This window comes from Mixophyes fleayi, chromosome 2 (genome assembly GCF_038048845.1).
Source record: "Mixophyes fleayi isolate aMixFle1 chromosome 2, aMixFle1.hap1, whole genome shotgun sequence".
Lineage (NCBI taxonomy): Eukaryota > Metazoa > Chordata > Amphibia > Anura > Limnodynastidae > Mixophyes > Mixophyes fleayi.
In genome coordinates this window covers 202459806-202477168 of record NC_134403.1, presented here as the reverse complement: position 1 = coordinate 202477168, position 17363 = coordinate 202459806, and the positions used below count along the sequence as shown (strand labels likewise).

The 17363-nt window shown below is 39.7% G+C and overlaps 1 protein-coding gene across 4 annotated transcripts in view; it reads right to left on the bottom strand.

Moving 5' to 3' along the window:
* The window catches only part of RUNX3 (RUNX family transcription factor 3), a 118597-nt gene extending 115562 nt beyond the window's left edge, over nucleotides 1-3035 (bottom strand). The window contains exons 1-2 of one of the 4 annotated variants that reach the window (XM_075195354.1): nucleotides 2967-3035; nucleotides 2630-2738 (exon numbers count right to left, since the gene is read on the bottom strand). In XM_075195354.1, coding sequence (XP_075051455.1) covers nucleotides 2630-2687 — 58 coding nt within the window. In that variant the 5' untranslated portion in view covers nucleotides 2688-2738; nucleotides 2967-3035. Of the gene's footprint in view, nucleotides 1-2629; nucleotides 2870-2966 lie in introns of those variants that run through there. The other 3 variants (XM_075195356.1, XM_075195353.1, XM_075195355.1) reach the window with 3 other exon arrangements.
* Between the last annotated feature and the right edge of the window lie 14328 nt (nucleotides 3036-17363).

Genomic DNA, 17363 nt, shown 5'->3' with positions numbered 1-17363 from the left:
ATTAAGTATATTACTTTTTTTATGTGACTTGAAACAAGATTTTTTTTGTCTTCCTAGGACACCAAGGGGCTAAGGTATATGCTCTTTTAGGGTTCCTCCAATTCATGCTCTATTACAAGAAAGCCTAATTGTGGTCCCATGTTCTGGTGTGGCAATGGAAAATACAGCCCTGGGAAAACATTAAAAAATAAAAATGTAGCAAGGTAATGACACATCGGCACTATGGGGTAAATTTATCAAGCTGCGGGTTTGAAAAAGCGGAGATGAGGCCTATAGCAGCCAATCAGATTCTAGCTATCATTTTGTAGAATGTACTAAATAAATGATAACTAGAATCTGTTTGGTTGCTATAGGCAACATCTTCACTTTTTCAAACCCGCAACTTGATAAATTCACCCCTGTGTGTCCCTTCTACAATTCTAGGTCTGCTCCCAAATTTTCTGTTTTTTTTATCCTAAAACTGGCACACATATCTTTTTTTTTTCATTACAATCAACTAAGTCATAAAGTATCTAGTCACTGACCGATGCATACAATGCATACACATATGGAGAGGTATAAATTACTTTATATTTTATGCATGCTCATAAAATAGATCACATATTTATGATCACTCATTTTGCTACCACTACCACCACCCAAACAATAAAATTGTTTTCAAATAATGAACAGGCAATTGAAATGCTCAAACTTGGATAATCACTTTTCTAAATGATCACTTGGGCTAGATTGCAACATTATTTATCAGCTATGTGCCACACACATAGTAACAATTGTACAATATCATCAGATACGATTTACTTTGCAAATAAATATTATTGTGTATTTACTGGGTACACACAAAAATAAACAGTGAATCACAATGTTGTTTCCAAAACACAATTAATATTTGTGACAAGTGGGTAGAAAGATACAAATGTATAACCGAACTATCTCATATCAACAAATGCCCAATAGTTGTATATATCAGCCATTTCTCATTAAAAAAAACGAAACATTACAATAGCAAATACAACACATGCTAAAAATATTACCAAATACTACCCTCATTTTGGGAAAAAACAGAATATATAAAAGAGTCCCAACCAAATGTTGGTATTTAAAATATTTTTTATACACTATTTTGCATGCTAAATATAAGTAGCACAGTGACAATTAGAAAGTGTGATATAAATAACAGAAGAAGTCTGAGCAATGGCTGCATATATCTTTTGGGAGAAATTGCAGCTGACATCAAAGTTCAGAGTCTAGTCCATCTATTGCTTTCAATCGAGTAGAAAAAAAACAGCAAATCAATAAATTCAGTGAAATCCTTCAATTGTACAGTACATTTAGGTTATTATAATAGTTATAGTCATAGTTTAGGTTATTATAATAGTTTAGGTAATTGTAATAACTTTTTAAAAAGAACAAGGTGGTCTTCTATTTGAATTAATAAATATCTCCAGTAAATAAATTATGTCAAATCTAATGTTTGTTGCTAACCACGAAAGCACTCAAACTGCTAAAATGACATACTGGGAGGGGGAAGGGCATGGAAATCAGCATTCATTTCATGATGTTTTATACTTTTAGATGTAGAACTATAAATTTTCCTAAAACTGGATATTTGGAGATAAAATAATTTTTTAGTGGCATGCTTTCCAAAAAATTGTTGAAAAACTAGTTGTTATTCAGTTGGTATTGAGGGGGAATGGAATGCTCCTATCTACAATATGACATTTTTAATATGCCCCGTGCTTGCTTGTAGTAGTGAGTACTATGTGAGTTCAGAACTCACAATGTAAACTGCAGCGCGAGTAGTCTGACTTTATTGCTTCTTTTCTTAGAGGACAAATATCTGGGGGACGGATCTGGCTCATTGGTAAAAGTGTTACATTTGTGTGAAATGTGTGGTGGAAGTAATCTGCCTAACTCACTCTTAGTCAACAATAACATGGGCTTTCTGCACTGAATAAAATCGATGGCTCTGTCGATGCATGCCTGAAAATCTACAATATAGGTTTTCTTTTACAAGTAAGTTGTGACTAAACAAATAACTGTTCGTGGTAGTGTATTATATGCTGGGGAGAAATACAGTACTCTCAACCAATCTTACGGTGTTTGTTAAAAGCTATATAGGAAATAGCACTATATGCAGAACTATTCTTTATTTATTAAGATGACATAACGGAGATTTTTTTTTAGATTTATTCACATTTATCCAAATAATCTGATGATGATGATAATAATAATAATAATAATAATAATAATAATAATAATAATAATAGGAATCATGCTATCACCAATGGAATCAGCATTCTCCAAACAGGTTCACATAATTATTGTTACTGCTAAGCTTATGAAACAGTGTTACAATATTTAAGAATTTATAAATATAAATTACATTGGTAAACAGAATAAAATAAAGCAGAGCGTTTAGGACACTGTAAAAAAGGAACATAATCATTGCTTAACTTCTTCTGGACTTTTACTCCAACCACTTCCTAAACCTCAACCTGGCATGGCTCTACAGAACAGTTTCAGACCCTAAAATACCAGGATGCACAATGAATGCATCCGTTAGTAATCCTGCAGGCTACTATGTCCCCATTAAAAGGACGTCAGATGTTAAAGAAACACAACTCACCACGGAAAAAGCCATTGGTAAATGCAGCAAATTGTTCAAAGGGGTTACTGGAGTCCATGATGGTGGCCTAGTGGAAGGCGAGTGTTTATTCCTTGCGGCGTAGACTGAACTGGCAGAGAGGAGAGGAAAAAAGTAAATTCACTGCAATAAAGGAGACAGTTTCCCAAAGACACAGAGTGTCTCTGAGTTTGTATAGCCACAGGAATGTGCAACCACTAATTTGCAGCATAATTTTTTTTTTCCAAAGACTAAAACACAAGAGAGACAAGGACGTTAAAGCATAAAGAAAGGCAAGCGTGAAATGATCAAGTATGCAGAGTAGATGTAGAAACACTACCTTTTTTCACAAACAAATAGGTTGGTTTGATAATACTAGATGTGGTGCTGAAACTCAGTTTTTAAAATTTCAACGGTGCAATGACTGTGGTTGTGTGGTTGCGTGTGGAAGGCCTCAGAGAGTTTTAACTCAACTGGAGGAAAAAGATAAAACAGTCATTTTCTGAGTAGCAGGGGGATGATCACCTGATCTTTGATGTCAACAACCCTTACAATTTCTGTGGCTTTTTCTGAGACTTTTTGATTGGATCTAAACTGACTCACTGCTCGCAGAGGAAGAATTACTTTATTAAACAGGTAATGCTGCTTTCTAAATGAAACAGCAACCAAGGTACAAGTCTTGGATGTTGAATGAGAAGTTTTATTAACCCCTATATTTTTTATTCCCATTAAGTGTCACTTTCATTGATTTTTACTGCACCTTACACACTGTAAAATACAACATGTGACATATTAGATTAATTAGAATATTGCATTTCACTTATTCCTCGATAGTGCAATATTGATGTAACAGGTTCTTGTGGTGGAACAGCGTGTTGGACAATGAACAGTCTTCTGCTGGCTGTTGTCCCATATGGTGACCCGGGTTGCTTGGCTGTCATAGACTTAGAGCATATTCAGTTGGGAATCGTTTTAAGCAACCCTGCAGGCAAGGAGCTGATTGGAAGCTCCAAATGAATTCACTATTTCCAGATGGTCTCACTGCATTTAAATAATATTATTTAACTTTAATGCTATTTATTTTTCAGATATAAGTAATATTTTTCTTTAGATACCCAAAATATGTGCTATTGTATTTTGTATATTCAAACTAGACATTAGTGTAAAAGTTGTTTTATAGTTTATTTTTGGCCTTATGCATAATTCTAATTTATAATTAGGCGCATATTTTTTTAGAATTATGTAAATGGTATGGTTTAAAATAAAAGTCTGGTATTTCATTATTATGGGCATACAAGCGCTATAGTTCTTGTTTTCATGTATATTTAATCTTCACATTAATTATTGTAAGCATAATTAATTACTTGGATATATTGTGACCAATAAGGGGTTGCTTTCTGTGTTTAGGGATCTGATGACATTTCTCCTTAACAGTTTTGTGTTGCCTTTCCCTTATTTTATTAAGATTGTATTTTGTGCCATGATATATATCATTATATCATATTTATCATATTGTGTTGATATTCTCTCTATTTTAACATTGTCTACTTTTACATTGTCAGTGAAAATTCCAGGGGAAGTTTATAAACACATGTGTTGCATAGGAAGACATAATATTGATTACACTTCAAAACATTGGAATTATAAGGAGGTTTATTGGTATACCAAACAGTCAACCTTTTAGACCCCAAGTAGCCTTTTATCAAGATCAACCAAACAGTCAACTCACCACCATTAAATACTTCTAGAGATAGTTATCCTAATGACCTAAGCCAAAAGACCCGATGCACATACCTGGAAATGAGTGTAGTGATGGACGGGGAGAATCAAACCTAGTAAACCACATGCTCTCAGGCCTAAAGCTGGATGATTTTTGGTGGCATGAGATATCTTGTGGGGTAGATGTGTGACAATGTTATATTAACATTAGTTATTCACTGGATTATCCTCTGAGAGCACAGGTTGAAGTAATATTTTATACTACCTAAGTATAGGCTATCACATGAGATTTAATCATCTGCTAATACATATCATTCTGAGATCTACATGTTCTGAACTAATTTTATTCTTTGCTTGTCTGGACCCTGTTTGGAAAATACATATTTATTATTCAACTCAAGGAAGCCAAAGCAATTAGTGAACATTCTTGGACTTGCCTCCTCTAACCAGCCCTGACATTAAATCAGAGCACCTATGTTTAATAATTAGGCCTCCTTCCAGAGATTAAATTAATATTATTCATATTAATAAACAGACAATTTCCCCCCTACCAGCCCGACATTAAATTAATACCATTCACATTTCATAAATAGACTTTCTTCTACCCCAAGTTGGTCCCACAATTATTTATTTAAAAGCACCCAAACCCCAACAGTATTAAACTAATAGTCCTATCACACCACCTTATATTAAAAGGCACCATCATGACCCCACCATTAAATAGCCCCACCAATACATGAATAGTCCCCACCAATAAATTAATTATCTGTCCCCACATTACATTAATTGCCCTCACCAATACATTTATAGTCCCTACCTTCATTAAAGTTTTTGGAGGAAAAAATACAGAAGAAAAGCAGGGTGTCTTTAAAATGTTGCGGGATAAATAGACGTTTATGTTCATTCCTATGGTAAACAAATGTAAAAGAATTAAGTCTAATCCAATGTGGCTAAATAAAATGGAAAGGGAAGAAATGTAAGAGAAGAAAAGTGCATTTTCATTAAGTCTGAAGGGACTGAGGAGTCCTTCCGTATCTACAAGGAATGTAATAAGTGAAGCAAAAAGGAAATTAGATTGGCTAAATTAGAAAATGAAAAAAAGTTGCAAAAGAAAGTAAATCAAACCCTAAAAAGTGTTTTTAACTATATCAATGGCAAAAGGATTAAAAACGACAATATAGGACCCCTAAGAAGTGAAATGGGTGGATTGATTAATCATAATAAGGAAAAAGCAGAGGTATTAAACACTTTCTTTTCTTCAGCATTTACTAGAGAGGAACAAATGGTAGGAATAATACATAAAAATGGATATAAAACTGTACCATTAATTAATAATTGGCTGACAAAGGAAGAAGTCCAAAGACAATTAATAAAATTAAGATAAATTAAGCTCCAGGTTCAGATGGCATACATCCAAGGGTGGTATTGGGGCCTGAATGAGTGAATTAGTGCCCATAGTGAAGAGTTGCATAAAGAAAACAGTAAAGGGCCTTTTTTGGGACCCCAACCGATAATGAGAGGGGAGAGGAGGATGTGCCAGAGTTAGAAACACTAAAGGAGCAGTTCGATAGGTAGGAAGTGAACCAGGAAAGAACTGTGTCACAAAGGTCAATGGAGTGAAGAGTGTGTAGGAGAAGAGGGTGATCAACAGTGTCAAAAGCAGCAGTGAGGTCCAGGAGAATGAGTATGGAGAAATGACTTTGCAGTAAGTAAATCATTGATCACTTTTGTGAGAGCAGTTTCAGTGGAATGTTGGGGGCGAAATCCTGACTGCAGAGAGTCGAGAATGGAATGAGAGAGGAGAAAGTGAGACAGGCGTTTGTACACTAATCATTCAAGTAACGTGGAGGCAAAGTGGAGCAGAGAAATAGGATGGTAGTTGGAGAGGGAGGCTGGAATGAGAGATGGTTTCTTTAAAATTGGTGAGATGAGCGCATGTTTAAAGAAGGTTGGAAATGTGCCAGTGGAGAGAGACAAGTTGAAGAAGTGAGATAGAGGTGGGCATGCAGTAGAGGAGAGGGAGCGGAAACGTTGGGAGGGAATAGGGTTGAGGGGACAGGTTGTAGAGTGAGATGAAGAGAGGAGTGCAGAGACTTTGTATTCAGTTACTGGAAAGAATGAATTAAGGGTGGATTGGGGAGTGTAGGTAAAGTTCCATGGAGTGGGTGGAGTGAGTGGAATTTGGCATGAGAAAATAGCTTGTCAAATTGTGTCGATTTTGTCTTTGAAATAGGTTGCAAAATCATGGGCTGTGAAGGAGGAAGGGGGAGGAGGTGCAGGTGGGCAGAGAAGTGAGTTGAAGGTGGCAAAAAGGTGACGTGGGTTAGAAGACTGTGTGGATATTAGAGATTTGAAGAATGTTTGTTTGGCAATTGAAAGGACTGTGCTGTAAAAAGAAAGGATGAATTTACAGTGGAAGAAATCGGGATTGGACAGACATTTCCTCCAGTGGCCCTCTGCAGAGCGAGAGCACTTTTGCAGCCACTGAATGTGAGATGTGAGAGATATGTGGGCACTGCCACTATTTTTAATTTTCATACATTCAATTTCATCTGGCTCAGTACCAAGGAATGGTGAATAGCAGATGTGGTGCTGTTGTTTAAAAAGGGAATGAGATAACAACCAGGGAATTATAGAAATGTAAGCCTGACATCAATAGTGGGGAGACTACTGGAAGGTATATTAAAGGATAACTTGGTACACAATAACATTATTAGTGGCAATCAGCATGAATTTGTGGGTGATAGGTTATGTCAAACTAATGTAATTAGATTCTACGAGGAAGTTAATGGGAACTTAGACCATGGTAGTAAAGTAGATGGGGTATACTTAACTACTTAGATTTTGCAAAGGTCTTTCATACAGTGCCACACAAGAGGTTGGTTTACAAAATAAGGGAACTGGGCCTAGGAAACAACATTTGTGCTTGGGTTGAAAAATGGCTGGAGAATAGGGAACAGAGAGTTGTGATAAATGGAACATATTCTATTGGTCAAAAGTTTTAGGTGGTGTACCTCAAGGTTCCGTGCTGGGGCCACTCCTTTTTAATATATTTATTAATGACCTTGGTGATGGTTTAGAGAACAAAGTTTCCAGTTTTGCAGATGACACCAAAATTTGCATAATATTAAAATCAGAACGAGATGTAGTTTCTCTACAGAGGAACTTGAATAAACTGGAGGATTGGGCGGCCATATGGAATATGAAGTTTAACATAGATAAATATAAGGTTATGCACTTAAGGATCAAAAACAAGAATGCAATCTATAAATTAAATGGGATAAATTTAGGGGCATCTATAATGGAAAAAGATTTGAGAGTGCTTGTAGACAGTAGACTTAGCAATAATGCTCAATGTTAAGCAGCAGCTGCAAGGGCCAATAAAGTATTTTCATGCATAAAAAGAGGCATAGATACAAGGGAAGACAGAGTAATTTTGCCACTATATAAATTGTTGGTAAAACCTCATCTTAAATACGAAGTACTGTTCTAGGCACTACTCTATTAAAAAGACATTTTGGAATTAGAAAGGTGTAAAGATACTGGGTTTTCTGTCCCAATGCTACCCATTTCACGCTGGATGGCCACCCACGGGTGCCTCACTATGCCTGCGAAGTCTACCCAGTACCTTCTAGGACTCGTATAGTCACTCAGGCAAATGCAGTTAGAAAGAACAACAATACATTTATTGTAACAAAACCAATCACTAGATTATTATGTACACACACTAAATAAATGAATGCAGGTTTACAACATCATCTGTCCCTTATCCCACTAGCTTAAGGCGTTACAATCACCTGGCTGTCCAAATTTGACAACCCATGGATATCTCTCACCTGCATATGTAGACTCTAGTAGAGCAACAACTCAAAAACAGATCTTGCACCTTTCATGGATGAAATCCCAGAATGAACACCACCTCCCCCTAGAGTGGCTCCTTATATCTCGGGTCAAATTTCCACAGTGTTTTCCCATCCCTAGGCAAACCCCTGGCTCTATTCTTCTTAACCATTGGTCAGTGCTGGACTAGGGGGGTTGGAGACGGCAGGTGTCCTTCCACAGAACCTCCCCTACTAGATGATCTGTCTGGAATAGTTTTCTGAGAATAATGGACACTAATTAGTTTAGCCCCGCCAGTATCTTTCAACCTGATCCCTACCCATAACCCCTGGCTTCACTTTAAAGACAATGAATAACTACATCACCGCCAGGTCATCAATATACAATATACATATTTACTCTGAGCTACAATGTCCCTTAGCCACATGTAATTAGACAATGCAGTTGTAGTCTGGTGAGCTGGGGAACAAAAGCAAGGGCTATAAAACGTACTTGCTAAAATCCACATTATGTGAGAAACGAGAAACAGAATGGTTAGTGTTATTACACTCGTTTCTTCACATAACCTCCCCCACTTTTTTAACCCTTGTTCGCCGGGGACTCCCTTGCCCCCAAGTCAACCTTTCTCCCCCAAGTCCAAAGTCTCTGGCCTGCTGTGGTTTCTCCTGGGTCTGATGGTAAAGTAGACAGCAGTACACAGTTCCTCAATCTCCCACCAGGGTCCCAAGGCTGCAGGAATATCATCCCACCCAGCTGGAGTGTTGGTTTATGCTGCCCTGTGTCATAAGATGAGACAACAATAAAACTGTACCACTCTGGTGCACATATCCGTGGTAGGAGAGTTATAGTCCAACATCGCTTGGGTGCCTTGTACACCCTTAAATGCTCGACTGCAAATAGTCCCTTGGCCTGTCCTCTGTTTCTGAAGACCATGGTTTCCTCCCCCACATATTCGAGTGAAAACTGCCAAGTGTCAGGCAAACTTTTGGGCTCTTTGTCCGTTTGTTTCAGGCAAAGATCCAAGCCCCCTCCCCCAAACACTCAACGGACAACTGCCCAGTGGCAGGCAAATGTGGGGGCTCCATTAGTTCTTTGCTGCAGGTGAATCCACTGTCCCCCTCCCAAACCACTTGTGGGTGCCCCTGTATGTATGCTGGTTTGTATTAGGGATGAGCGCACTCGGATTTATGAAATCCGAGCCCACCCGAACGTTGCGGATCCGAGTCGGATCCGAGACAGATCCGGGTATTGGCGCCAAATTCAAAAGTGAAACTGAGGCTCTGACTCATAATCCCGTTGTCGGATCTCGCGATACTCGGATCCTATAAATTCCCCGCTAGTCGCCGCCATCTTCACTCGGGCATTGATCAGGGTAGAGGAAGGGTGTGTTAGGTGGTCCTCTGTGCTGTTTAGTTCTGTGCTGTTTAGTTCTGTGCTGTTTAGTTCTGTGCTGTTTAGTGCTGTGTTGTGCTGTGCAGTGCTGTGCAGTGCTGTGCTGTGCTGTGCTGTGCTGTGCTGTGTTCTGCAGTATCAGTCCAGTGGTGCTGTGTGCTGTGCTCTGTCCTTCTGAGGTCAGTGGTGCTGCTGGGTCCTGTGCTGTGTCCTGTTCAGTCCAGTGGTGCTGTGTCCTGTGCTCTGTGCTTCTAAGGGCATAGTTATTTCCCCATTATTCCCAAGTTTTTAAAAAATAAAAAAAAAGTAAAAAAAAATAAAAAATTAGAAATTAAAAAAAATATATATAATTATAATCAAATGTGCAAAACCAATCCAGCAGTATAAGTCCATTGGTACTGCAATATTACCAAGTTCACACATTCTGCAGTATCAGTCCAGTGGTGCTGTGTCCTGTGCTCTGTCCTGCTGAGTTCCGTAGTGCTGCTGGGTCCTGTGCCGTGTCCTGTTCAGTCCAGTGGTGCTGTGTCCTGTGCTCTGTGCTTCTAAGGGCATAGTTATTTCCCCATTATTCCCAAGTTTTTAAAAAATAAAAAAAAAGTAAAAAAAAATAAAAAATTTAAAAAAAAATAAAAATATATAATAATTATAACCAAATTTGCAAAACCAATCCAGCAGTATAAGTCCATTGGTACTGCAATATTACCAAGTTCACACATTCTGCAGTATCAGTCCAGTGGTGCTGTGTCCTGTGCTCTGTCCTGCTGAGTTCCGTAGTGCTGCTGGGTCCTGTGCCGTGTCCTGTTCAGTCCAGTGGTGCTGTGTCCTGTGCTCTGTGCTTCTAAGGGCATAGTTATTTCCCCATTATTCCCAAGTTTTTAAAAAATAAAAAAAAAGTAAAAAAAAATAAAAAATTTAAAAAAAAATAAAAATATATAATAATTATAACCAAATTTGCAAAACCAATCCAGCAGTATAAGTCCATTGGTACTGCAATATTACCAAGTTCACACATTCTGCAGTATCAGTCCAGTGGTGCTGTGTCCTGTGCTCTGTCCTGCTGAGTTCCGTAGTGCTGCTGGGTCCTGTGCCGTGTCCTGTTCAGTCCAGTGGTGCTGTGTCCTGTGCTCTGTGCTTCTAAGGGCATAGTTTTTTCCCCACTATTCCCAAGTTTTTTAAAAATTAAAAAAAAGTAAAAAAATAAAAAAATTTAAAAAAAAAAAAAATATATAATAATTATAACCAAATTTGCAAAACCAATCCAGCAGTATAAGTCCATTGGTACTGCAATATTACCAAGTTCACACATTCTGCAGTATCTTGTGCTACATATAATGGAGACCAAAAATTTGGAGGATAAAGTAGGGAAAGATCAAGACCCACTTCCTCCTAATGCTGAAGCTGCTGCCACTAGTCATGACATAGACGATGAAATGCCATCAACGTCGTCTGGCAAGCACGATGCCCAATCTCCTAGTACAGGGCATGTAAAATCCAAAAAGCCCAAGTTCTCAAAAAACAGCAAAAAAAGAAACTTAAAATCATCTGAGGAGAAACGTAAAGTTGGCAATATGCCAATTACGACAAGTAGTGGCAAGGAACGGCTTAGGCCCTGTCCCGTGTTCATGACTAGTGGTCCAGCTTCACCCAAGGATCTAAGCCCTCCTCCCCCCCCCTACAAAAAATTTAAGAGAGTTATGCTGTCAGCAACAACAACAAAACAGCAAAGAACTCTGCCTTCTAAACAGATGACATCACAAATCCCCAAGGCGAGTCCAAGGGTGTTGTTGGTTGTGAACCCTGACCTTCCCATCACTGTACGGGAAGAGGTGACTCCATCCAGCATTTGCAGCACGCCCTCTGCATATGCTGGAAGGATCACCCACAGTCCAGTTACAGATTTGGCTAATGAAGGTGTGAATGTTGTACACTGGGAGGAGGATATTGATGTAGCTGGCGCTGAGGAGGATGTTGATGATTATGATGCAGACAGATACCAAATTGCATTTCTCAATTTCTATTTATATTCTAGATTATATAACGGCTGAAAAGTTTTCTGTTTTACTCCTAGTGGAGAGGGGATCTGATGCAGACAGATACCAAACTGCCTTTGTCCATTTCTTTGTATATTTGAATTGCTAGTTCTACAGTCTATGCAGGCTGCTTTATTTATATTCAACTACAAGTGTAGGGCGGGGGGGGGGGGGGGGGGGGGCATAGATAGCCACCAAAGTAACGTGGTCCATTTAATTTCACTTTCTAGCTCCACAGTCTGTGCAGCCTGCTTTTTTTTATCTTCAAAGTATTTATATTTACAAGCCTTGCAATCTAAATTAACTAGAGGTAGTGACGTGGTAGAACTCCAAAAGGCAGTTTGGAAGCCCCTGTACAAACTGGCTCTATTTTACCTGAGTTGTCCCCCCTCCAGTGTGTACTCGGAAAGAGTTTTTAGTGCAGCGGGGAACCTGGTCAGTGAGCGGCGAAGGAGGTTGCTTCCTCACAACGTTGAAAAAATGATGTTTATAAAAATGAATAATCAATTCCTCAATGAAGTACAGCACTGCCCTCCAGATACTACAGAGGGACCTGTGGTTGTGGAGTCCAGCGGGGACGAATTGATAATGTGTGATGAGGAGGAAGTACACACTGTAGGGGGAGAGGAATCAGAGGTTGAGGATGAGGACGACATCTTGCCTCAGTAGAGCCTGTTTAGTCTGTACAGGGAGAGATGAATAGCTTTTTTGGTGTGGGGGCCCAAACAAACCAATCATTTCAGCCAAAGTTGTTTGGTAGGCCCTGTCGCTGAAATGATTGGTTTGTTAAAGTGTGCATGTCCTATTTCAACAACATAAGGGTGGGTGTGAGGGCCCAAGGACAATTCCATCTTGGAACTTTTTTTTTGGCATTATATGACCAATCAACAGTCGTTTGCCATGTTCAAAAAGTAAAACCAAATCTTAAAAAATTCAAGAAATTAAACCAAAAGTAAAATGCCGTGTCATAATTTAAAACAAGAGTTTTTGACGTGCTCTAAAACTACTGTATTGTTGTTTATATTTTATAAACACTACACTTGAAAGCTTGAGTCTTTCAATAAAAAAGTAACTGTCCATTGCACGAATATTTGCAACAGGGACAATTTTAGGGTTAAGAAAGCCAACTGATAACACTTCGACGCTGTCTGTCTTTATAAACACTACACTTGGAAGTTGGAGGAGGTATTGTGGCCCCGGCACCAAATTTACTACCGGGGCCACTCCACTGTGCAGTCCATATTTAGGTGTATCAGATATTAAACAACGGTGACAGTTGATGCCCAATTTTTTAATTATATTGTGGCCTCGGTACCAAATTGTGTACCGGGGCCACCACACTACGCAGTCCAGATACTTGTTTGGTGGAATTCTGACACGTGGAGGGTTTTATTATTATTATATTGTGTGGACCACTCTATCTATACCACACTACAACTCTATATACCACTCTATTTCATACTTTAATTCTATTTCATACTTTAATTCTATTTCATACTTTAATTCTATTTCATACTTTAATTCTATTTCATACTTTAATTCTATTACTAATTACCATAAAGAGGAACAAAATAAACCAATTTTACCAAAAGTATAATATGACTTAGACTTACAAACACTACACTTGAAAGATCGTGCCTTTAAATGAAAAAGTCAGTCTTCATTGCACGACTATGTGCAACAGGGACAGTTTTTTGGGTTTACAAAGTCAAACAATAACACTTTGACCCTGTCTGTCTGGGATCTCAATGACGAATTGTCTGTACCATGTTTGGAGGAGGTATTGTGGCCCCGGTATCAAATTGGGTACCGGGGCCACCCCTCTATGCAGTCCAGATACTTGTTTGGTGGAATTCTGACACGTGGAGGGTTTTTTAATTATATTGTGGCCTCGGTACCAAATTGTGTACCGGGGCCACCACACTACGCAGTCAAGATAGATAGATGCGTATTGCGTATCATAGATAAAGTACATTCAGTGGTGTGGGGCAAATTGAAAAATATTCAAAATGCACTGACATTATCAAAAACAAGAGGTTGTCACACGCTAAAACTCCAACATGTATATGATGGAGAGGATGGAGGAGCAGCCGTATGTGTAGTGTAATGCAGATCTGTTGAAGGTTTTTTATATATTTTATTGTGGTGCCCAGTGCCCACTCCTCTACGCAGTCCAGGTACATTTATTGGTGCGAATCATAAAAGTTCAGGGTTTTTAATATATATTGTGGTGACCCACTCCTCTACGCAGTCCAGGTACATTTATTGGTGCGAATCATAAAAGTTCAGGGTTTTTAATATATATTGTGGTGACCCACTCCTCTACGCAGTCCAGGTACATTTATTGGTGCGAATCATAAAAGTTCAGGGTTTTTAAGATATTGTGGTGACCCACTCCTCTACGCAGTCCAGGTACATTTATTGGTGCGAATCATAAAAGTTCAGGGTTTTTAATATATTGTGGTGACCCACTCCTCTACGCAGTCCAGGTACATTTATTGGTGAGAATCATAAAAGTTCAGGGTTTTTAATATATATTGTGGTGACCCACTCCTCTACGCAGTCCAGGTACATTTATTGGTGCGAATCATAAAAGTTCAGGGTTTTTAAGATATTGTGGTGACCCACTCCTCTACGCAGTCCAGGTACATTTATTGGTGCGAATCATAAAAGTTCAGGGTTTTTAATATATTGTGGTGACCCACTCCTCTACGCAGTCCAGGTACATTTATTGGTGCGATTCATAAAAGTTCAGGGTTTTTAATAGATATTGTGGTGACCCACTCCTCTACGCAGTCCAGGTACATTTATTGGTGCGAATCATAAAAGTTCAGGGTTTTTAATATATCTTGTGGTGACCCACTCCTATACGCAGTCCAGGTACATTTATTGGTGCGATTCATAAAAGTTCAGGGTTTTTAATAGATATTGTGGTGACCCACTCCTCTACGCAGTCCAGGTACATTTATTGGTGCGAATCATAAAAGTTCAGGGTTTTTAATATATCTTGTGGTGACCCACTCCTCTACGCAGTCCAGGTACATTTATTGGTGCGAATCATAAAAGTTCAGGGTTTTTAATATATATTGTGGTGACCCACTCCTCTACGCAGTCCAGAAAGATACCTTGTTGCAACGTTTTGGACTAATAACTATATTGTGAGGTGTTCAGAATACACTGTAAATTAGTGGAAATGCTTGTTATTGAATGTTATTGAGGTTAATAATAGCCTAGGAGTGAAAATAAGCCCAAAAACTTGATTTTTAAACTTTTTATGTTTTTTTCAAAAAAAATCCGAATCCAAAACCTTAAATCCGAACCGAGACCTTTCGTCAAGTGTTTTGCGAGACAAATCCGAACCTCAAAAATAACGAAAATCCGGATCCAAAACACAAAACACGAGACCTCAAAAGTCGCCGGTGCACATCCATAGTTTGTATCTCCCCTCCCCCACTACCACATCCAACTGTTGCACTACTTCCCTCGCGTCTGGCGCATCGAGGTAGTGTGAATCCTCATTGGACTCAGACTTGTCCTCCTGGCAGCAAACCAGAGTGGATGGTCCAGTGCAGGCCTCTGGTATGGGGTACTGGGTTCCCAGATGTGGAGCTAGAGTGCGATGCTTCAAAGCTTGTGGGGCTGGTGAATCTTGCTGTGCTAGTGCCCTCTCAGACACCCACTCAGTCAACATCTCCTCATCTGCCAATTCTGCATAGGGAAAGGTGTAGGAGTCGTTTTCCCAGGGCCCCATGGGAGTGGCGCCTGACATGACAATTCCTTTATCCTCTCCCATTAAATTTGTCCTACAGTCTGTAATCATGATTTCTGCTGAGATCATATGTTGAGCAACTTTATGTTTCTCTTCTGCCACAATTGGGTACAGCTGTACATCACTTGCACCGGAGAGCACACATGCGGTATCCTGCGTTACATCATTAGAGAAAACATTTTCAGGCACAATAGGATAACTGCCCTTTTCTGTAAATCTGTTTCAAATCAGACACAGTCTCAGATGCCAATAACACTGGCAAATTATCAGAAGATGCTACTACATGGCACAGGGGAAAACGTAGGATTTGTAGAGGGGGCTTTCCACATCACGCTGCCAGTGGGCGTGACCAGCATGCATGGGGGTGTGGCTATAATTTTAGACAGTGCTTGGCTGCTCTCCAACTCTTCCTATCCCCATAATATACATGGGCAATGCTGCGTGCACTACTGTTAGGTGCACGCAGCTCTCTCTTTTCAGGCAGAGCTATGTGAAGCGGTAGCAGGGTCCAGCCACCTCAATTATACAGTGCCCCAGGCTTTGAGGGGGGTTTCCAGGCAGTAGAAAACCCCCCTCAGTTTGCCTATGTGCTACTTACTTGATAGCTCTTTTCCATCCAAGTCACCAAATGGGAGGATTTCTCCTAAAGCTTTCTGAGTAGTCAGAGGTACAACATCCTCACCAAGCAGTTCTTCTCCAGTCTCCCCCAAGATAGTCCCTCTCCCAGTGGATTGAATCATCTACTCATAAGGATGGCCACTGCCTTGACCTTGTTTTCTCTAGACTATGCTCAGTTTCTAATTTTATTAATACACCCTTCCCCCTCTCGGATCATCACCTTATCAGCTACACTCTCACCCCCACTGCTCTAACCTCTCTACTGTCTAACTCAACCAAGCCTCCTCATACTCGTAGAAATCTTAATTCTATTAATCTTCAACAATTTTCCACCTCTCTCCAACACCTTCTCTCCCCTATCTCTACATTCTCATCCCCTGAGATGGCAGTACCTCATTTTCACCTAACCTTAGCAACGGCCCTTGATCAAGTGGCTCCAGCGACACTTCATACTACACGTCGACTTCGATGTCAACCGTGGCACACCAAAGCAACACGACATCTTCAAAAACTGTCCCGTAAAGCAGAACGTCACTAGCGTAAATCTCGAAGCTCTAATGACTTCTTCACATATACTTCTGTCTACCACTCCTATCGAAATGCTCTGGACACTGCAAAACAAACATACTTTCAATCTCTTATCTATGCTCAGGCTTCTAACCCCAAACGCCTTTTCAATACATTTAATCATCTTCTCAATCCTCCCACCCCGAACCCTCCATCTACTATCAGTGCTCAGGATCTTGCTTCCTACTTCAAGGACAAGATTGACAAGATCAGACTAGAAATGGTATCCTCTTCCTCAACAAGCCATCAGCTCATTTCCTTCCCACTACCCTCTGACACCCTTTCTTCACTTGACCCCACAAATGAAGAGGAAATTTCTACGCTCTTCTTATCTTCCTACTCTACCTCCTGTCCTCTTGATCCTATTCCCTCGCAAATTGGTAGATCCCTGTCTTCTGTGCTCATTTCACCTCTAAATCAAATCTGTAATCTCTCACTCTCTACTGGCATCTTTCCATCACTATACAAGCATGCAGTGATTACTCCTATTCTAAAAAAACAAAACTCCGACCCAAACTCTCTCTCAAATTACCGTCCCATCTCTCAGCTCCCTTGCCCCTCCAAGCTTCTAGAGAGACTTGCCTACACTCGCCTCACACGCTTTCTTTCCGCAAACAACCTGTTGGATCCTCTTCAGTCTGGCTTTCGTTCTCAACACTCCACAGAGACTGCGCTGACCAAGGTTGTTAATGATCTGATCACTGCTAAGACTGAACGCAATTACTCTCTCCTAATTCTCCTTGATCTCTCGGCTGCATTTGACACCGTTGACCACTCTCTTCTCATACAAACGCTGCAA